General features: G+C 44.4%; 1 protein-coding gene across 1 annotated transcript; it reads right to left on the bottom strand.

The window, feature by feature from the left end:
• Positions 1-2,037: 2,037 nt before the first annotated feature.
• tle3a (TLE family member 3, transcriptional corepressor a) lies at positions 2,038-20,952 on the bottom strand. Its single transcript, XM_083916639.1, has 21 exons — positions 20,553-20,952; positions 19,880-20,028; positions 19,253-19,353; positions 18,987-19,050; positions 17,624-17,668; positions 13,353-13,415; positions 12,996-13,100; positions 8,991-9,195; positions 8,556-8,563; positions 6,932-7,054; positions 6,397-6,447; positions 6,154-6,306; positions 5,563-5,695; positions 5,278-5,453; positions 4,712-4,785; positions 4,388-4,637; positions 3,621-3,868; positions 3,362-3,509; positions 3,107-3,257; positions 2,865-2,941; positions 2,038-2,579 (listed from the first exon to the last, which is right to left on the bottom strand). Exons 2-21 carry the CDS (start codon positions 19,901-19,903, stop codon positions 2,472-2,474), a joined length of 2,307 nt encoding a protein of 768 aa, XP_083772765.1. The 5' UTR covers positions 19,904-20,028; positions 20,553-20,952; the 3' UTR covers positions 2,038-2,471.
• Between the last annotated feature and the right edge of the window lie 2,209 nt (positions 20,953-23,161).

Below are 23,161 nucleotides of genomic sequence, written 5' to 3'. Positions count from 1 at the left end.
GTCCTAGAAGAGGCTCGCTCTGGAGTGGAAGGGCTGGGCCATTCACCTCATCCTGTCCAAAAGTACTCAACTACCAAAAGACCACTCAAGGGAACTCAAGAGCAGTGTTTGCGTCATATTTCTGAAGTGGCACTGCATAGAAACTCTGCCTTATTGTATCACTCTGAGACGCCTGTGCGCTTTCAGTGCTGTCACCATGCATGGATACAACACTAAAAAAAGATTGTGGCTGGCAGTGACCACAGTTTGTTAAACAGTACACTGTGACTTTGAAATCTGCAACAAGTCAGTACTTTTCTAAGTTAAAGCCATTGCCAAAGGTCCCTAGCAGCTTCTCAAACAGCACTCAGACGGCCTTCCTCTCATGTCTGTGGTTCTACTGAGACAGTTGTCAAGTCCTATCTGGATGCATTTACAGCATGTTACTGATGTACTTACTGTACATTCATGGTCAAGGAGAGCTTATGAGTAAGGAAGAGCCCTCACTAGCAGCGCACAGGGTAAAATACACTTTGAGGACACCTATCTGCTTTACAGTCAAGCCAGAAGACATTTAGCATGTCAACAAATACAGTGTATTTCCCTCAGTTCCACTTTAGCTGGTCTACACTAACTGTCCAACTGCAGCAAATATTAAAATGCGTCTATGAATCTAAAACTGCCTTAATTAAAGGAATAGCTTGACATTTTCTTTTGTGCCGAGATTTAGATGAGAAGATACTACTTCCAGGGCTCATAGATATAAATATGTATGTAAATATGAAGCTTAGCTTAGCATAAAGACCGGAAACGTTTAAACAGCTAGCCTGGCTCTGTCCAAAGGTAACAAAACTACCATTACCTTGGAAGCTCATTTAATAACACATTAAACATTGTTTGTTTAATTTAAAGTGTAAAAATGTTTTATGGTGGTTAATTTGCTTGACTATTTTTTGGCCACAATACTACGACACTACTAAGCTTCTGGTTTTGTTAATTTCAGACAGAGCAAGGGTAGCTGTTTTCAACCCTTATGCTAAGATAACTGGCGGTTGGCTGTAACTTCATATTTCATATTTACTGAACATGAGCCATGGAGGAAATGTCAATCCTCTCATCTATCTCTTGGCAAGAAGGTAAATAAGCTTATTTCCCAAAATATCAAATTATTTCTTTAAAAACATGCAACAGTAGCAAGGCACCAAGACTATAGAAATTCAACCAAGAGGATTTTTTTTTTATATATAAAAACAGTTTATTGATTTATCAACAACTGCCAACTGTACAATCCTTAGGGATGATGACACGTGTATGCTACACAGTCTAATGTGGTTTTATGCAGAGACCATTCCGGTCTATGAGAAGATTGAAGTTGTGAAATACTAAAGAAAGCAAACAGAGCATACCCAAGTTATCAATGTTGTAATGGCTTTGCCTGCCACTTTTATGAGTAACCATGTAAGTCTTGCACATCAGTCACAGAGAGTCAAACGAGAGAGAGGCAATAATTAACTCTTGACTGATGACTAAACTTTGCTGGGTGGAAAAATTAAGATTCATACAATAGTCGAGTCAACAAACCGAACTCAAGTCACAGCTGCTTCTCCATAAAACCCATAAGTCCTCCGGTTGATAGTTATCCATTTAAATGTCATTGAAAGCAGCCAGTGTTCAGTGATGGGTCTTCATTATAAAGATGAATTTCTCCTGACCAGCGCCAAAGAGTAGACGCAACTGGAAACCATGATTTTCTCCTTCTTCCAGTCTGAAATAAGGGCCTTCCCAGAAAGCTCCACAGCTAAAATCCGTGGGACAAACGTCTGTGTTACAGCAAATAGCAAAGAAAAAAAATGCCGTTGTCAGGGAGAAAAAAAAAATCCAAATTAGATTTCCGAAAAGGTCATTCTGGACAACGAACATGAAAAAAAGCAGAGGAGGGAAAAAACTGAAATAGAATATCCTTTTACAAAGTCCTAATCTAATTTCCATCCCCGGAGGGGACAGAAAATCACGGAGAGAACAAGAAAGAACCATCACAAGCGTAACTGGACACCAAAATATAAATCTATAAAAGGCCTTTTATTACTCCATTATGTACACTTTTCACAGGACCTCCAAGGAGAAGCTCCAGAGCGAAGCGCCGCTTCTAGTTGTGTCATGGAACTTTATCTCCACATTAAAAGGGACGAATAAAAAAAGAAATATCCAACAAACAGAAAAACAGCAAGACATTATTTTCTTCGTAGTGCCTTGAGGAACTGCACTTGCTGTACAAGTGTTAGTTGTATGAGTGAGGAAGGGCAGAGCCAAACGTCACAGCATCCACGGCCACAACAGCACCAACGTCCACTTCAGTCTGGCACTGCCAAACTTCCTGCCCATCCACCTCGGGGCTCCGGGCAACATCCATTCTGTCCGTGTGAGGGAAGGTAGATGGAGGAGGAGTCTACTGTTCCTGAGCATGAGCATGCTCTGATCCAAAGCAGTCTGTTCTAGTAGATCACTTCATATACAGTGGCCTTCTTGTCACCAGAGCCTGTCACAATATACTTGTCGTCTGTTGAGATGTCACAGCTCAGGACAGATGAGGATTCCTTGGACTGAAAAAGATAAAAACATTAGTTAGTATTGGAGTTAACATTCATATACAGTATATTTAAAGTTAAGTGGAGATGATTAGCTGACTAGAGGGCAAGATTAGATTGCAATGACATCAAGTTCTGGCCTGATGCCCCTCAAAAAGACTTCTTTGTCAGGTCAATAATTCAGGTTCAGTTTTCACTGATAGAGAGTCCTGTCAGACAGCGGTCGCTGTGTCCTTCCTCTCAGAGACAACTGTGCATACTTTTGGACTGGCTGCAGACAGAGTGTATTGATCTGCATACCTGGAATATGCTGGCGCCATAAGGAGTCCTCCAAGCATTCAACAGATTGTCCTTCCCAGTGCTTACGAACCATTTACCTGTAAAAGAAAATAATAATCAGGCCTCCTCAGACTAAGAAGTGATATAAATACGTATAAATGAAGAGCTATCAGGTAACCTTCAATAAACATTAGGCACTCTCATTTTAGCACTTAATAAAATAGGAAAGGCTAAGGGTAATTACAGACAGAATGATCTCATACCACAGTAGGCGAACTTGAGGGAGAGGACACAGCTCTCGTGTAGGTGGAGCTGATACTTGTCAGGCTTTGAGTGATGGAGCACCTCCACGTTGCTGCTCTCCATGCCCACAGCAAGCCACTCTCCAGTCGGACAGTAGCCCAAGGAGAAGATCTGGAAACGGGACAGAACATTAATTACTGACAGTTCTGGGGCTAAAAGGAAACTGCCATCCGCACTAAGTCTGTGGATGTGTGTATGTTATCCATCTCTTATACCTGTGAAGTGAAGTCGTGCTGCTGCAGCTGTCGACCCTCCCTCAAATCCCAGGAGCGCACAGTGTTGTCAAGACCGCCCGTCCACAGCTTAGTGCCATCATGGGATATGTCAATACAGCTTGCACCATCCGTGTGACCCTGGAACTGCCTGCAATTCAAAGTCAGAAAGCATACAAACATTTATTGGCATCCCCTTTTAAAATTGCTCACACAATCCTGTTGTGAGGCCACACAATGTGATTAAGTGTTTTCTTCCAACCTGACAAGAGTCTGGTTGTGCAGGTCCCAAACGGCAATGTTTCCGTCACTGCAGCAGGAGAAACAGACTTTGGCATCGGGGCTGATGGCCAACGCGTAGCATGCTGGGGCCGAGGAGGTGAGCTCAGCCTTGATGCGGGGTGTCTGAGAGGCCAGATCCCAGATGGTCAATGTGCTGGCCTCGCCTCCAACAATCAATGTGCGGCCATCGGGCAGCAGCTTACAGGAGCGGATGTAGTTATCCCTGTTCTGTTGCACAGAGGACAAAGCAAATCAATACATGTCCAGGTCACTGAAGCTAGAGATAGATTCAGGAACAAGTTGGTGAAAAGAGGATGAAAATCCTTTGATCAAAATAAACCAATCTAAGGGTATCAAACCTACGCTGCTATATTCTGAGTTTTTAGCTTGTAACATTTAAACATTTATTTGGTGATGTTCACATTTAAAGCCAACTATAATTTATCCGAAATTGTTTGTGATGTACATCATTTTGTTTTTTGGTTGTTGCCAAAAGCACTTTCTTCTATTTTACACAAACACTGATAAAGCATCAGCTGCATTTGTGCACCAGTGCACTTGTTGTAAAGCTGTCAGTGGGATGTCAGATGCCTGCTGTGGTCCCCATGTATAACAAAGGATTATCCCATTGTAAATGGGATGAGGTTGTTTATACAGTTCATTACCTTTCAAAAAAACTACACAAACAGAAAACTAGATGTCAAAAAGTTGTTGATGAGTGAAACATGAATCAGCAGCGGTGCTCACCAGACAGTCCAGTTGGGAAACGGGACTCTTGCTGCCAGGTTGGCTGATGTCCCAGATTTTGACACAGCCTTTCCCACCAGTGTAGACATGACGTGTGGGATTGCTAATGGTAACAGCGCACACCACCTCGCCGTGGCTCAGTGTGTTGATCTGACGGGCGTGACGTGGAATACCGGGGCCAATCAGGGCGTCGGGTGGGAAGGGCACGGGCTGCATCTGACCGTCTGCGCTAACGTGAAATGAGTAAGCCCTGATGGAAAAGACATGTGTTAGTGCTTTAAATCACAAAATGATATTATAGAACACATTTGGTGAGGCACTTACGGTTTGCCACCAGAAATGGATGTGAGGCTGGCTGGAAGGCCTGGAGCTCTCATGTGGGTGTGAGGATCAAACCCCTGAAAAAAAGGACAAGATGGAAACCTTTGAATAATTTGTTACTGACCAGTGATCACATTTAAATTCACATGGTGTTTTCTAAAAGGGATAGTTAGACATTTTGGGAAATAGAATAGTTGAGAGTAAGAAGAGAAGACCACTCTAATATCTGTCTGTTAAATATGAAGCCACAGCTGGTTAGCTTAGCTTAATATAAACACTTGAAACAGCTAGCCTGGCTCTGTCCAACAGCTTTAAAAAAAAATCCTTGTGTGCATGCATGAGACAAACAAAACAAGGACCCGCTTATAGAAAAAACGCTCCATAGCCCTACTAGATGTCTAAAACTCCCCAGGGAACCTTTACCAGACAGATACATAGAAGTATTGATCTTTTCATCTTACCCTGGGCAAGAAAGAGAACATATTTCTCAAAATGTCAAACTATTCTTTTAACTATGTGCAGTGCTTTTATGTGATCGAGCTACATAAAAGGGCAAGTAAGGGTGTTACCATGGGGGAGCGTCCATAGGCTGCAGCTGCTGCAGCACTCATCTGAGGAGATATGTGCAGACCAGCATACACACTAGGACTAGTCAGGCCTCCGTTCATTTCATGATGGCCCATCATGGCAAAGGGGGTAGGGTAGGAGCCTGCGATGGACAGAGGGGTACGCAAAGCTGGGGCTGCTATGGACAAAGACAGGAGAAGGATATAGGCATGTGACATAACAGTACACTAGGAGAGGATGGAAAAAGATTACCGCAGTTGCTAGCGAGGAAAAAGAATGGTACCAACCAAGAGCCTCCATGCCTGGAGGTTTGCCCAGGATGGGTCTGAGCCCGGGAGTGGAGCTGGTGCCAGGGGTGGGGGCATCGTTGCGGGGGGTGGGGGTGTTGGACTTGAGGCCAGGCGTGGAAGATTTGTCATTCTGTCAAGGGAACGAGAGAGCAAGCACATTTACAATCCCGGAAACCAGGCACTGTGCAGACTGACAATTTGAGAGCAAACTGAACTTAATCCAATCTAATTCTGACAACCCTCATAGTCCTGCGGAGCCATAAACTGCTATTTATTCTAAAACCTATTATGGCCACAATGGAGATGGGGCCGTTTTTATCCCCTTACTGCTTTGGCTTTAATCTTTTAGTGAGGCAGAGGGGGAAAATCCTGGAGGAGTTAAATACATTGAGCTATTAACAGAGAAGACCTGACTGATCCTGATGCAGGACAATATTATCCCTGACGTTTAGTCATGCACTTAAAGCACCGACAGCCATTCCTAATCCACTGCAGAAAACGTCCTAGATTTATTTGCACATATCCCTGTGCTCTCTCTGCATTTAAACCCTTTCTGTCCTAGTTTGTTCGTAACTCTTTGTGTCTTACATGACTGAGCTCCTTGGCCTTGGATGATGGGGTGCTTCCAGAGGATGCCACTGATGCAGGGCTGTTGGGTGTGTCCTTCTTCGGAGGGCGGGGCTTATCAATGCCATTTTCAGGTGGAGAGTGGGCGGGGCTTGCTCGTGGAGTGGCAGGGTCCTGGAGAAACACAGCAATTGATTTTGACATTTATGTAACAGCTTCATCTCAGTCAATATGCCATTTACAATGACATGCTGCTCTGCTCACCTCATTAGACACATCTACCACCAGGTCATCACTTTTCTCTCCATCACTGTCCTGTAAAGATAATTGGCAAATTACTCACCTTAAAAAAATATTTAATTTATATGCATTATTTTTTATTTTTTACGTCTCAGACCAAAGGAGGGTCAGCGGAGTACTTTGACATTTGGAGAAAATACGCTTATTCGCTTTCATGCCGACAGTTGGAAGAGCCTGGAGTCACAGAAAGGTTGCCAGGCAACCAGCAAAGACACCCCCCCCCCCCCAATTAAACCCCAATGTGTTGTTTTTTTTTCATTTTGGATTACACAAGTTATAAATACTGAGCTGACAGGTGCCCGTTTTCACCTTCGTACAGAGCCAGGCTAACTGTTGCCCCCACGCTCCAGTCTTTATGCTAAGCTAAGCTAAACAAACTCCTGGTTAAAGCTTTATATTCAACGGTGTGTGAGTGGTTTCAACCATCTTATCTTGATCTCAGAAAGAAAGCGAATAGGTGTATTTCCCAAAATGTCGAACAATTCATTTGATGACTTACATATCTGCTCATACTGTCTTTTTCCTCCACTTTGCGTTTCTTGGAATCCAAACTGTAGTCAGAGGAGCTGCGGTGCTTCTCGCTGGCTGTACGTAAGCTTTCAGATGGGGATACAGAGTTGTTCTGCAAAGAGAAAACCAAACATACTTCATTACCATTTCATCTCCCATTGTAAAAGAGAGCAGTGAGTTATTCACCCATTACAAATGCACAGAGAACACACTGTGCCAATCTAAACACTAAAAATGCCCCATTCACACAACTACGGATGCTGCAGACTCTTAACATGCAGCTGTAGGCCAGCTCCGAGCAGTACCCTGACACCAGCCAAGCCCAATCTCAAACACAAGCCTGTTCCTGGCTGAACAACAGAATGGGCCGTTATCTGAACTGAAAGGAGGAGGACTTGTTTTCTGACCCGGGCTCCCTCCTCCTCATAACTGGACAACAAACAGCCTCACAGGGACATGAGCAGTGTGTTGTAGCTGAACAGAGGGCCCTTTCTCCAGAGTCAGTCAGGCTAAGCGTGAGAGGGAGAGAGGGGTGGAGAGACACAGAGAGAGAAAGAGAGAGAGAAACTGTATGTTGTGAGCATTGATTGCCGCAGCGCGCTTGGGCACCATGTTAGTTCAGGCTTTGAGGTCTAATAAAGAAAGAGAATCTATATCCTGCCAGTGGGCACGGCAGCGTGGGACTGACTGGTGCTTCTTGTGGAGCCTGCCTGCCTACACAAGCTGGGACAGCTCACTCCAAACAGTAACAGAATGGGAGGAACTCGGCAGGTATCCATCGGCTTTCGCAGGAGTTTGCCATTTGCCTGTACCTTGCCAAGCTCTCCTGATTCCCTCCGTCTCTTCTTCTGAAGACCAAAGCAACAACATGGACTAAGTCAGTGGCAGCCCAGAGAAGGGAACAATGGCCAATGGACTAGCGGTCTGGGCAAAGGGCCACTGTCTGCATAATGGCTGACCTTTAAAGAGATGCTTAGCGTGACTCATTAACCAAAGTCACCACTCTGCTATCAGATGACCTGGGACAAGAGCACAGAAACAAAACAGGCCTACTACTCGCCCCGGGAGTTTCATTTCTTCAGACATGACTGCACCCATTCAGGTGGCCCAGGCTACAGAAACACAATCTCACAGGCACATCACAAGCCATCGGAGATCGCAGCCATTCCAATAAAACGCTTTAGCAGGTCCAGCCAGACGGGGGTGGAGAAAAACAAAACAAAACAATTCTCCATTTGTGTTCATAAATATTCATCACATGCCAAGGAGGAGAGTGAGCTGGTAAACAAGAGAGACAGTAGAAGGGATCAAATAAATCCTTTAAGAAGGGGAAGTCAAAAGTCTTTTTTTAATTGTGATGAAATTACAAGGCTTCTAATCTCTCCAGCATGATACCAGTCATTTCCCTTTTGGATTAAACACACAGGACTTATATTCCAAGCCTCATTTCCAATTAATCATTTTATTGAAAGCAGATTACAACAGTGCATGAAATCAGCAGTTAGCATGCTTTTGGCAGGATTTTTTGACTTTACATTCACTGTGGTGATAAAAGTGTGATGAATTATGAAACCAAAAAGCCCTGCAACAAAAAAATAGTTTTGGACACTCACCGTGTTCTCTGTATTGCAGACATCACAATGGCGGCAGAGGTGATGAGGAAACCAAGTGGAGCAAAGAGAAAAACACATCAGTTAGCATATCATAACAGATGCTTCTGGCTGAATGTGTGAGAGATTCAGCTGCAGGGCGCTAGGCCCCTCTTATCAACGTGTGTTGGAGCTGTTGAATAGCTTATGCAGTCATGGGCTGGGAATGTACCAGCTCATTACCCAGACAGAATGTGAACAGACAGGATGTGCTCCTCACCTAAGGGCCCTACGATTCTGCTCTAGAGAGTGAGAAGCACTCCACACCAAATTAGTTTTTCCCTGTTTAACATCTATGCAATAATGTTAAAATTAATACACATTTAAATTCTTCTAAATAGACCGGTTAAGCAGCTAATGCCCAGTTGGACAGCAATATGACTCAGCTTAACTCCTTACCTCTGTGTTCGAGATCATGGTGGTTCTTCTCATCCTTCACTGGGAGGTGGGCCTGGCTGCCCAGGGCACCCAGTGCCAGCAAGCCTGATCCGGAGCCTGTCACAGGGGGGATGCCAGGTGGCTGTAGGCCTGAGGGGTGAGGTGGCAGCTGGACTGGAGGCCCGTGAGCAGCATGGGAGAGGTGCTGTGCTTGGAGCTGCTGCTGCTGTAAGTAGACAGGGAGATAGACAGACACCGAGTGGGTCGGAGGGAGAAGGCAAGGAGAAACCACACACTAAACATGCGGCTGATCAGTTAAACCCCGGATGATATTAGCACATTCACACATCTATTACTGTCAGGATGCGACAGCAATCCCCCTCAGTGCTATTTCCATACCAGGCCAGGGTGGCATAAGCTCTAGATCTGTGCTGAAGAGAGTCGAAGTTATGACTACCGATCAACTGCTCAACACGTCTAATGTATGAGACGCAGGACTCGGACATTCAGTCGCATAGCGTTAGTAGTGCATAATTTGTTTAGTTGGGTTTTTTTTTTAAAAAGAAAAATATTTCATTCTCCATTAACGACAAACAGCAAATTAAAGTCTTGATTAAACCACATAATTTCACATCCATTAAACTAGTGCATTTCATACGGCTGCACCACAGCTCCCCATGCCATCAGTGAGTTGAGCAATCCTCTTAAGGAACATGAAGCTGTGTAGGAATCTGGCAGCCTGTGGGCTAAACATCTACCTGCTTTTAAAACACTTCAAAAACACAACCAGCGTCTATTTACTCCTCTCATATTCATGTTCGTGGATTAACAGAACATGAATCATTTGCACACCCATACTTTAAAGAGACTGAGGGAACACTCAGTGCCAGAAGCTGGCCCTCCTTCCCTCACTAAGTATTTGAGTGTGTGTTTGTGTGTGCGTCTGGAAGGCTGCTGTGGGAGCCTGGACCAGGGGTCCCATGCTGGCACTCAGTCAACCCTCCAATATTCACCATCAATATTTGAAAGGCACAGGAAAATGGATTGGAGTTAAAAGGCACTCAGCATGGAAGTAAGCAGTTTAAAGCAAGGTTAAATAATACTTAGCTGAGACACCAATAAAAACATCAGCAATTTATTACCCGTCTACAAGCCAGCTGAATAATTCAGCTGCTGTAACAGCACGCACCTCCTCTCTTTTACAAGACAGACTTCAATCAGTGACCATTTATGGCTATTTCAGGAATATTAGGCACTTTGTAATGACGGGAAAGTTGGTACAACACGCAGTACACTGTAGTGGACCTGCTTAATACATAAAGTCACGCTGTTAAAAATACATTAACACAGTAGGAACTTTCTTTCAAATTTACTTTTTTATGACAGATATTACATTGTAGGTCTTATAAAGGGCACCTACTTCTAAAACATGTCCTTAAAAATCCTATCTGGAGGGTCTTTTTAATTGCTTCTACTTTATCAGCCCTGAAGGTAGAGAAGACTAGATTGGAAAATAGTGAGGTTTTTAACTTGCAACCGTGTCCTTTGCTTCATAGGGCAGATGTCAATCCAATTACAAAATGTACCCAGGACACAAAGAGAGGGAGAGGGAGAGGGGGAGGGAGAGAGAGAGAGAGAGAGAAAGAGAGCAAGAGCGTGCAAGTGTGTTATAATATTGTGTCCATGAGGGAAATTAAGGAGCCAGTTCATTGGCGGGGGAGAGCCATCCTCGCTCATTGTGTTTAATGAGGCACTGATGGGTAATATGCATGGTTGATCAGCAAGAGCCCTCATTAGAGGGCCATAAATGAAGACAATAATAAATAAAGAAAGGAGTCTGGCCTATTTCCTCTAATTTAATATTCCAAGATAAAGACCTACTCTTTACCCCTTTTTCTCAGACTGCATGAAGCTACAGAAATAAAATTAAAAAAACACAGGCAAAATTGAGCAAATGTATTATAGTAGTCTCTAGTGTACTAACTACACCAGCTATAGTGAAACGCATAGCACTTGGACAGAAAAAGTGCCATGCAACATGCACAAGCCCTTCAAGCCCAGATGTGTACACACACCAAGTCAATTAACAACAGCATGGCACACACAGATATTCGTCATTTATTCGACAAGTAAATAAATAAATTTATTGATTGACTTTGGATGCCACTGACCATGAGAGCAGGGTAGGCAGCTTGCTGCTGCTGAAAAGGAGGACAGAAAACATTCAGGAAAACAGGTGCTCTAGACGCCCTCTCTCCATTATTATATACTGCAATAAATGGTGTAACAGACAAAATGAATATCTTTTAAGCTAACATTTTTTAGAAAAAAAAAACACAAGGCCATTCTGTAGACTCATCCAGGTGGCCGCTAGCTGGGAGACAGGTGGGCTTGTCTGAGCTACTTTTCTGCTGACTTTAATATTTTGTGTGTAATCAAACAGGAGCCGCCAACGGTCAGGTTCATCTCAGCGCAAGCAGCTGCCCTAGTTGCATCCTATTAATGGCCCTCAGCCCCATCAATAAGGCATGCAGCGGGCTCTTGGATGCTGCCTGTCTGCCTGGCACGCTCTTTCACCCCACCTTGCTTTACAATATGCATGAGGATTTTGGCATGCCTACAGAGCTTCTCCTCAATGAATAACTGATGGAAAGGTATTCGTAAAACATACAGTAGCTACATTTCCACCTCCTCTAAAACAAGCCACCGGCATGACTTGTGCAGAGGCCTTACTGTTCCATAAAGCAGCCCAGGTGCCAAATAGGAAAATCATGAATGGGCTCATCCAATATTTTATAAAATGTAGACTTCTAAAATTATACTAATCTTAAATTATAGCCAAAGACCAACAGACAGCCACAGTCTGTTCACACATGAGCCCCCTTAGAGATTGCCCGGTCTTTGTACCAGGGACCGTTTAAAGTCAGGTCCTACTGAATCCGATATTTGCGTTCACACATATAGCCCGGCCGGTAAATGTCTAGAAAATTTCCAGTTTGCACTGCATGTGTGAAAGGCACAAAAGACTCACAGGCACAAATTCAAAAGTACAGGAATATTCCAGCATTATTGTCTCAAATGTAAAATCCTATACACAGGAAGGGGCCACAAATCAAATTAGCTTTTCTTTGCAACAACTGCAGCTTGCAGCTGCTTTGGTGAAAGTGTAATAAAGCCTCTGCTTCAGTCCATCAGATAAAAAACAAGCAGTTCTCCATCACCTCAAGACACCTACTCTGACAAATTCTAGGGAGCAATTATCCTGGAACAAAAGGTCACCAAGGGGGCATTAATTGAATTCCAATATGTGCCTCCAGTCATCAAGTCAGCCTTTTGGGCCAGCCTCTTATGCATGCTAAAGACTCTGAGATCCAACTGTAGTAATAAGACCACTGAGCTTTGTACCGAGGGTGACACCAATCGCTTCTGTTTTAGGAGGGCAGGGTGAGTACAGTTGATCAATGAGGAGCAGATGGTGTTGTGAAGCAGTGATGGACGCCATACATTACAGCTCAGTGCTGCGGTGTGCAAACACAACTGTGCAGCAGAGCTGTGATGGCTGACTGCTGTCTGCACTGTCTCAGTTTGCAGCACTGGCTGTGTTCTGCTCACCCTCAGCCTTTTAATTCCCACAGCTATCCAGGTCAGCAGTGAGGGATGAGGCTCCTCGTTAAAACCTTAGCCAATTAAAGCAATACAGGCTGCGAAGGAGATCTCGAGAGCTCTCGGGCTCGCATTTATAAACACACAACAAGGCAGTGAAGATACCGCCGAGACCAAAGCTGGAGCAATAGCTCAGCTCTTGAGAGCTTCCTACACTTGTTGTATATCGTTTGAATATATTGTTGAAAATTATAGACTTGAATAGGACAAAATATATTAGCACATTGATTAAACACTGTAACTTTAGCAGGTGGTGTATCACATTCTATTCTATTTACTTATCAGTTCAGATAAAAAAGAAAAAAATACTATAATCATCATATGTGCAGGTCAAATAAAGGAATAAAAAGGGGGTATACACACGGTGAGAGGCAGATTGGGAAGTCCACGTACCCCGATGATAGCATTCAGCTCAGTCATAGTCACCTGCTTAGCCCGCTCCACTGCCTGAGCAACCTGCTGTTGGTGCTGTGGGAAGACATTCACAAAAGATGATTGGGGCATGCCAGCTTCTCTCTCACACACATCCACACTCACTTATCAGAGAATTTAACACTTAATTTTCATAGACCTGCTGCAATTTTTAAACTGAGGGCAAACGTCACACACAATGACTCAAACTGCTTTCTGAAGTGGTATCTTTAAAACACAGACAACAATAAGGGACTTTATTTTAGTACTAAACTTTGCCACTGTTGGAGTGCAACATTCAAAACTCACCTCTTGTGACAGGAAAGGCATGATTTGGGCTAAAATAGCGTTGAGCCGTTTGGCAATCTCCGTCTGGAAAACAAAAGAGGAGAAAATTGAGAAGGTAAAGTATGAAACAGACAGTGACTTCGTATAACCCCGCCTTTAATGTTTACACCGATTAAGTCAATTACTGCGGCAATCAGAACTGCTTGACTCAACATCCTCTAAACAGCGTGATATTGACATTTGAAATATTTAAAACATTAGGAGAGCCCAGGGGGATGGAGCACAGCTGTGCTGAGAGTGCACTCCATGCTAAACGGATATGAGCGGGCAGAGTGCTGCTGTGTTGAGAGGATCCTCTCTCGCTCTGCCCTCCTTCCCCTCATCTGCAACTCCGCTGTCCTGCAGTTAACCTCACAGCAAAACCACACAACCACACCCCAGGAAGTAAGACCCACGGACCAGACAGACTGCACTTTTTACTTACATCTGGCAGTGTAGGCAATTTACATTAAAAGGGTTATAACTGTAGTTTGAGCAAAGATTACAAACCATAATGACCCCGAGGGTAACACACCTCATAACTATGATCAATGCCATTAGAAGACGACTAAAGGCCTGAGAACATTAACGGTGCTGTGTGCTAGAGCGCTATACCTTTCTAAAACTGAAGCCTGGGCCATTTCTCACTGCAATCAGCTGCCCAGTCCACCACCCTTCCAACCTCCCATCCATCCACAAAGCCCTGCCTCCATTCTTCTGCTTGTCTACCAACTGCCATGGCAACGGCTGCAGGCCTATCTTGCTGGGATCATTATGCAAATGACACCTCTGCTTGACCGTAACAGGCTTTAAAATCATATTACGTGCTTGGAGGCAGGTCATTAAATTGAATTTTCAGTCTGTCAATCACATGAACGTAGCAAATGAATGGCGGATAAAAAGAGCAGTAGGAGGAGGTGTGATATACACCCCCCTCCCCTGTAAAAACACTGCACAGCCAGCTTGCTCTGCCTCCTTCATCTTCCAGGGATGGGAGATGAGACTCTCAGGTTCAAGCTCTGCACTGGGAGCAGAAAAATAACAGTGCCAAAGCTACATCATCTATGGAATTTATGATGCTGCAGTTCAACCCAAGGCCACTGCAGAACACAAACATCGCAGGGATTTTCTCCGATTTTTCATTTGGAGCAGCACACACAATGTACTTTGCAGACTGCCAGCTTATTTATTACACATGGCAGAAATGCCAGGCAGCTTTGGCAGCGAGACGTATTACCTCTGAGCAGAGCCAGAGAGATTGGAGAGTAATGTCCAACAGAATGAGACCTGCTGACCCAAGCTGCAACATGGATAGCCACTTAGCCGGGCAAGCCAGCACGGCAGGACAAACAATAAGCTGAAGATGAAATATCAGATGAGACAGAGTAAAGCCTGGGATCAGAGGCAATAATGTCAAACAAATATATGGTAGCATGTGTTACAGAAAGTGCAATAGTCCATAAGACAGCACTGATTAGAACTGTAGACAAGAAACACAATGAACTCCAGCCTACACAATAAATGTAACCTACAACCACTAAAGCAATGAGAGGGTTAGATAAAGGTTTTATAAGTATTAGTATTAATGCAATGTTGTAAGTGCTCTAGCAAGAGCTCAAGAATGCCCTCAGAAATGGTTGAAAAGCTACAGAGCCTGTATAATCCATGTTTGTTGAGATAAGCCATGTCAATAGCAGTGGAACATTTGACAGGATTTGTGAAAAGGCCTTGAGCGCACAGTCCATTCCTCTGTAGCTTAGTGTCATGGTGACAGCTGGCTGGGAGAGGTCAGGAGGTGACTGATCCACTGTGCCCTAAACAACTGGCAGCCTCTGCACTCTCACAACACAACATGCAAATACATGGAAAAGGCATCAACTCAGCTCGCCACTACTGTCAGAATAGATACGGCAGTGCAGTGCTGGGAGGACTTTTTTTGTTCTGCTGGCAGATAAAAATGGGTCTGTTGTCACTTTAAGTAGATGACAGCTCGGCCCTTGAGAGGCCAGCTTTGCGCTGCTGCTACACAATTACAGGTACTCGGACCTGTGTAGCACCACTTTAAGAGCACTCTCAGGCTGGCTTGTCAATGATGTGCAGAAAGGTATTCGCCTGTTGCTATCAGCAGTGGGAAAATGCAGTTGAGACACTGATGAGTATTAAATACAGAGGGAAAACTACTGGTGGCTCTGGTCACATGATCCATCTGTAAACAATGCTTGACTAGTCAGATTTAGAGGGCTTCCAATTTGTCCGAAAGCATCACCCGTTTCCTGATTTCTCTAGGAGGAAGAGAATTACGCTAACACTTCACTAGTGGCTCATCTAAGCCAGAAAATGACACATTCCCACTGAACTGAGATTTTACACAAAGCCTCTCAGCCTTTGTTAATGTGAAGCACGTCCAGAATACATTTCTAATTGGTATTTGAAGTTATCTGTATTGATCTGAGTAAGACCAAAAGCCTGCCTAAATGGATGCATGAATCATTACTATTATTAACCTCCTCAGCCTCAGCAGTCACTCAGGTGATTATCTATAGGGTTAAGGACGGCTGTGATCTTAAAACAATAAACTTATTCTAACAAAAACAGCATAAAACCATAACCTAATTTTATATCTTAAAGTACTGTTACTCTGCTTGTGTAAGTGGACCTGACACACAACAGTTCACACCCTGTAATTATTACACTCTGGTCCAGTCCCACATGACAGATTGGGGATATTGGAGCACTGATGGCTACAGTTTGTGTGTAGTTACAGTGCCACAGTTTCTCACCACCACTTTTCACTGCCTCCTTTTTCATGAACACTGCAGACGGTCTGCTGGTTGACCAAGTTTGTTTTGGCGAGGGTTATGGCAGATAGTTTGCTACTTAGCAAATTATTCCGCAGCCATGTGTCTCATGTCTGCGTTACAACTACAGGTAACAGCCAAATCTGATCTGAACCTCACCAACACCCAAAACCCAAACCCTGCGCAGCTCTTGAAACAAGGACCAGATGATGGTAATTACATGCTGACACTACGCAACACAAATTGGCCGTTTGCGTCTACATACTGTCACGGCTGGTAGAGAGGGATCAGATAACACTGCCACATCAGTCCATCTGAGCTGTGCCGGTGTGTGCGTTCTGAAATCTGAATTATGTCCCTGCACGGTAATGAAAAAAGGCACAGTTAGAGGAATGGATTTCCTCACTGTGGAATAAATCTCCTGGCAGGAAAATAATATGCCTATGTGCATCCAATAATCCATCCCAACCCTGCCTGTTAACCACTCCCCATCTTCTCCTCCTCCCCTGCATGAGCTGTAAGCTGGGAGAGCTGCATAGATGGGGCCCACACTGTTTGCTCACAAACATGCCGTTCAGCAGGTTAGGGCCCCACTGATGAATTATTCAAGCACTTCCATCAGCTCTGTGGAGGTTCCTGATAAAAGTCAGGCGCTAAAATGGATCAGTCGATTAACCTGTTTACACAGAGCTGGGCTGCTGCCCTTCCCCCAGCTCTATTCTCCAACTTGTCTCCGGCTCCCATCCCCCTCCTCTTTCCTCTGGTCGGTGATAAGTGCCTGACAGAAGCCATCGGAGCGGCCCGAGACCTGACAGACATGTGGCAGTGTGACACACGGCCCCGACACTGATGGATCACCCTACTACACCAATCCGCCATGCCTCCAACACTGTCATTAACCAGGCTATGGCTGCTGCAAGAGAAGGGGCAGCCTCACTGGTTTAAGTGCAGCATGCATGGGAATCTCAGGATTACTCATTCATGCATCTTTATCTCTGCAAGCATCAGTGTGTTTGATCTGTGGCGCAATACAAGATAGGATCTTTTGATAGAGATAAGGGCACAATAAGTTACTAAATGACTTTTGCCCCTCTCTTGTAATTACTGTTCATCTTACAGAAAAAAATACTGACCCATCAGCAATCCTCTCTAATCATTAAGTCAAAGGCCTGGCCTGCCAAAGTCTACCTTTAATCTTATCGAAAGGCTGAAACAAATCCAGGCTTTACACCGCTGGAATTCTTTTTTTTAAGGGCTACAGCAATTGTACAAGTGGTGGTACGAGGTTCCAGTTGTATTGCCTTGTTTTTGTGCAGTAGATCCGTCTGTTTACAGCCTATTACCGATGCTCAGTTCAGTTCACAGCTAATGAAAGGCTCCTCCTGGGTCTAACATCCCCTGACACCGTGGAAAAACCACTGAGCTGCAAAATACGAAGAACACAATGGTACATACCTGTTTGTGCATCTCTATGTTCAGCCCGTAGGACATCTCATAATACTGAAATGAAAGCAAAGATTTAACTGTGATTAATGAAATCAAAAAAGTCAAATATACAATCAAGAAGTGCCAACATTTATTTTATATATATACCACATATCTGGTCACAAATCAACATTTTAAGTGATCACAACACTAAACATCATCATTTCGAACATCATGATTGAAATCTAAATACAGTGTAGCTTCTGCTGGCAAACATGATAAACTAAGATCAGACAAAAAAGGAGTTCTTTGAGCAGCTAACAGCAAATAGCCAATAAATCAATAAGTTGTTGCTTATAGTGTGGGCACAGAGAAGAAAGGGTTAGATTTATTGATCACCATCTTAAGCCCTCAGATCTTCAGGATGTCTATTTACTTAGCATAACTCAATTGCTCAACACTCTTGATATTTCAAGCCAGGTCAGTCTGTCTGGCTGAAATGTAATCCATAGAGCTCACAAGTGGCAGCCAGGGCAGAAATGGCTTTCCAGTCAGCGTCTATTTGATGAGGCCGATGCATTATTCAGTCCATTAGCTTCTTCGAAAATTACTCTCAAACAAGAGAGCCATTCTGTCTGAGATCAGAGCCCCACAGCCGTAGCGTAACCTGACACCCAGTGCTGGCTGTGGGATACTTCCCTACATGTTTACCTAACCTCCTCCCTGTCAGGCTGACATGTTGTTTTCCTGTGAAAAGAATGTTTAACTTAAGCCCGCATGTATTGGTTTAAGTAATCGCTGGTGTGTTTACCTGGAACAACAGAGTACACTGCCACAGAAGAACCTCCTGATTGCGTCACGTCTGAGCTAAATTCCTGCGTCATAAGCACACCTGTGTTGTTCTAAAAGGCTGCTTAAATAAAAGCTATAATTTATGCTTACACAGAAACTATGAGTGCAAAATAAACTGCAGCAGGTTCCTCCGTCCTCCATTTTGTTTGCTGTGGTGCAGTTTTCCCACACACACACACTGCTCTGGCCCTCCACCATCAGCTCACACCTAATTTATGGCCATGCATATGTCTGAGCGTGGAGTCTCCTAGGAGAATAATCAGATCAGCACACACAGAGGGCAACGCTGCAGTCGACCCTTGGAGATCAGGGGCGTGCTATAATGGAGCCTCAGCCCACTGCCTGTCAGGAAGAGCTCCTATGTAACAACCAGCTACATCAAAGCCCCCTGGGGCCTTTCACAGGCCTGTACCTGACACTCAACCCGCCCTAACCACCACACAGGTGATCACAATAGCCTGTCTCGCTCCACCCCAACCAGATCTTCAACAAGCCTTGCAATTTGGACCCATAATTGCTCCCTATTGTAACATAATCTTACCATGACATAGTGGCGCTGCATCTCCGTCTTCTCATTGGCCAGTTTGTCATACTCCACCTTCAGACTAAAATAGAAGACAAGGTGTCAATTTCAGGCGTCTCTATCACTTCAATAACTCACTCACACTTAACCACTTGACAGCAATGTGCGGAGGATAAACAAAAAGGCTGTCTTTTTTTCATTCATGCAGACTTCATTCAACAAATGAATATTAGACAAAATGTTGACACTGTCATGCTTTTGGTGATAGACGTTGTAATCATTACCTGTGATACTGGGCTTGCAGGAACTGAAATTCATCTTTTATTCTGTCACATGATTCTGCTACGGTGAATTTGAAGCCAGGCTGACCGGGCTGATGTGGAGCCTGAAGGAAAAAATCACATCAATCCAGTCACAGAAGAAAGTTTTATTCTTCGTTTTCTACATTGTGCTGAAGGGAGAAGAGTGGTTCTTAAATAATTAGACCACTTTCAAGATAATATCTCCTCTGCAGTTAGTGAGACAATATCACACCAGAGTCTACTTCACACCTCCAGAAAGCTCATAATAACACAACAGGAACACAGAAAATGGAAACTAATGGGAAAAGGGAAGAATTAAAATCACCACCTGTCCCAATATTCAGCAGTCATATGTTAGTGTATATGGATGAGTAAATATCTGCAGGCATGTTAACCATCTGCATCCATTTACCGCTATAAGTGCATATTCTGGTGTGTAGCATAAATGCACTGTGATTTAACCAGAGAGATCTGATGGACAGCATTAACGGAGGGAAAACGCTTTGCAGAGCAGAATTTCAGGAGGAATGAAGACAGTCAGACACCATGTCAACATCAATGTTGTCAGATAAATAGCGGTATAGTAAGTGTAGAGGAAGCGCTTCTTACCGGATGTCGGCCTTGTGGATACATCTTGAAATGTATCCTTTGTTTATCTCTCCAGTGTGCAGGTCCTTTGGCAAAATGGTTGAAATGTGCTCACAGCCACACCGGGTCTCAGCAGGCAGGGGTGGGGGGCAGGGGAGGTCGTGAAAATCCTGCGTTGAAAAACGACGCGGTTTAATCTTTAGACGAAAAAGAAAGAAAGAAAGAAAACAACACAATACAGCGCACGTTGTTTGTTAATAAGTGGCCAGAACAGTTGTAGTTATTGTAGAACCATGTCAACAAAAAAGGCAGCACTTCTGTCTTCTCGGTGACCTTATTCGGTCAGTGGTCAGCGAGAGACTCGATATGTTAATAAAAAACAGCTCAATTTACAATGGAAACTGATGCAAACACAACCTAGAGCATATAAGGACGCCGTCAGATTTAAAAAGCACGCATCTAATGTGTTAGTTTGAGACTCTAATGTTGTAACTGATGATCGTGAAATGTCCGGACACCCCCTCGCTGTATAGGACGTCTCCAGTCAGGCCACGGCCGACAGCAGCTGGCTTCCACCGACTGTTTGACTCCGCGGAAAAGCGGTGGAAACGGTGCGCTGCTGTTGAGCGTACATACGCCCCAGAAAAAAACACACAACTGAAAAAAGAAATCAACAGCTCCGGTAAATACATACCCGTGCGTGCGTCCCCAAACCGTCCGTCCGTCCGTCCGACTTTTGTTCCTCAAGAAAAAACAAGAGTAGGCTATAATTCATGCGCTTAATCCCTCCTAATGTACGCGTGGTGGACGCGGATCTCGACCAGCATCCTCCTCTCTCTCTCCGGAGCGCACCCAGCTCAGACTGGGTGAGCAGTTGGGAGAAAATGTGGTGCGGTCGGGCTCGATTAAACTGGCTACTTTATTCTCAGCTGCGAACCTCCGAGGAATGTGCGCCTTCAGTGGCTGGTTAATCCCCCAAAAAGAAAGACAAAAAATACGCTTCCAAAATCTGTCTTCCGATCCGAAGAGGGTTGGAGATTCTTTAACAGCGTAACATGGTACTCTCTCCACAATCTCGCATTTCCCCCAGTTGTCCAGCTTTACCCCGGTTGCCACACACAGGCAGCAGGGCTGAACTGCCGTGAAAGCGCCTATCTGTCCAATCGGATTACTCGGAAGGGATACGGCCACATCTGCCTATCGGAGAGCGACGGCCCCCACGTGGGGTGCAACGATACATGACATCATCCCGCGGATCCACAAGGCATCATCCGTCCGTCCTCCCCCCGTGTACAACAACAACAACAGCGACGATGATACCCAAATCTGACAGACACTGCACAAATTCCACATCCGCGCTTCATTATGGTGTTTTTTTTTTTTTTTTTTTAGTAAACCGCCCAAATAAAGTTTATGATTTTTTGGGTGAGACCACCACCGGCGGCACGGGGAGGGAAGTGTGCGCGGTGCAACAAGCATTCTTGAATTGTTATCCCCATACAAGGAATAAAAAAGGAGGGGATAGATGTGATACACGGTTATAAAACGTGAAGCGATGTTTTACTATAAAACATCCAAAGAAGCAGCCAAAATCAGAAATGTGGGGGCTGAACACCCCTCCCCACACACACAACACACATGCACCGTGAAGGGCACGCACTAATGACCAATCGATCGACGATGTCCACCAAATTAAAGCCACGGGGGCGACTCGACGTATATTTTTAGACTTAAATATCCCGTGATTCTTGCACAACACATCCGCGCCGCCAACCTATCAGCGTTTGTGTAATAGTTGCACTGCGGGGAGAGGAGAGATGATTGCCTTTGTCTGATGTGAACATCATGTCTGAGCGCAGCCTCTACGCCTTGTTTTGAAGGTTTCGACTCTAAGCCCCACGTGGGACTCCTCTGCGGCTTTAAGGCCTCTCGTCCAATCGCAGCGCGGTGCACTTACTCGCCGGCTTCCCATTGGCCCAGCGGCGTCGAGCCTGTCATTCACTGAGCAGCGTTGTCAATCAATACCACGCGGGGTCAAGCGCTGACAAATGCCTTTGCTCCTCGGTCCTCTGCCTGTGAATAGAGCCGGGAATGGCTGCTTAATTAGCTTCGAATGGCTTTTCTCTCCAGTTCAAACAATCTGTTACCACCACGTGGTAATGAGAGCCTACATTAAACAAAGGAAGAAAGGAAGCATGCAAACAGTTGTAACATTACAACCTGTAGTTCTCCTTTACACATGGGCCTATGTAAGGAGCAGGCAAAAAGGTTCCTGTTTTCTTTTATCACAAGAACCTGTTCTAGCATTGAGTAAGCTTAATGTTATGCTGTATGGATGGATTCAGTGCATCCAAAAATAAGACACATGCCTTCTTGTTTTTTTAAAGAGGATACTTAAATCACTTGTATGTTATTTCTTGGCTGTGATAACAAGCCTGTGAAATAATGAAAAAGACAACAATGATTGCCAGATGCATAAAAATAGCAGCACAGCCAGATTATCTCCATTCTTTTAACGCACAACACCCATTCACAGCTGTTATATTAGCAAGAGACAAGACGTGTGGAGTCTGCGCATTTACAACGTCTGTGTCGATAAAGCAAACCTAAATTAATGATATAAGTGCGGTCCAAGGCCTTTTTTAAAGTGCAGCCACTTTTCACACTGAGTTTAGCAGCAGCTTTTTGGGAATGCTAAGGTCATTTTGTCATGTTAAAGGTCCGAGATTGCCCAGCAGTGGTCTTACTTGTCATTCTTGTCAGCCACCTTGAGGATGTGGGATAACTGTGTTATTTCTAAAAGTACGGAGGCAGTCTGTGAGAAACTCAAGCACACACAAGAGCTGGCGGGCTAATCTCAGCCAGGCACCCCCTCATGCTTTTCAATAGAGAGTGCTTGGATTAAAGGCAACAAAAGGCCGGGCCAAACCCCAGGGAGAGGGGGGCCTCCGCCCACTGAGACCCCCACACTGTTTATTTACATGGAAACCCCAGCCTCAGTGAGACTCCCACCCTCAGGCATTACATACTAGCCTATTTGCAGAGGTGGCGCTAATTCTTGACAGAGCAGGGATTGTCCTCACTCCTACCACTTTGAACTGAGCAACTCACTTTTTTCACATAAGAGAGAAGTAGCAGTGAGCAAATATCTTTGCTTCTTGCACATTACAATTACTGTGGGCCGTATTGTCCAAAAGGTGTCACACTCTGCATGGATAAGAGAGAAAAATTGTATCATTATTGTTTGAAATCACGGTTTTACAACTGCAGAACAAGGCAAAGATCAACGATACCGTCAAACTA

The sequence above is a fragment of the Echiichthys vipera genome, assembly GCF_963691815.1.
Source record: "Echiichthys vipera genome assembly, chromosome: 7".
Lineage (NCBI taxonomy): Eukaryota > Metazoa > Chordata > Actinopteri > Perciformes > Trachinidae > Echiichthys > Echiichthys vipera.
This window is presented reverse-complemented; position numbering and strand designations above follow the sequence as displayed.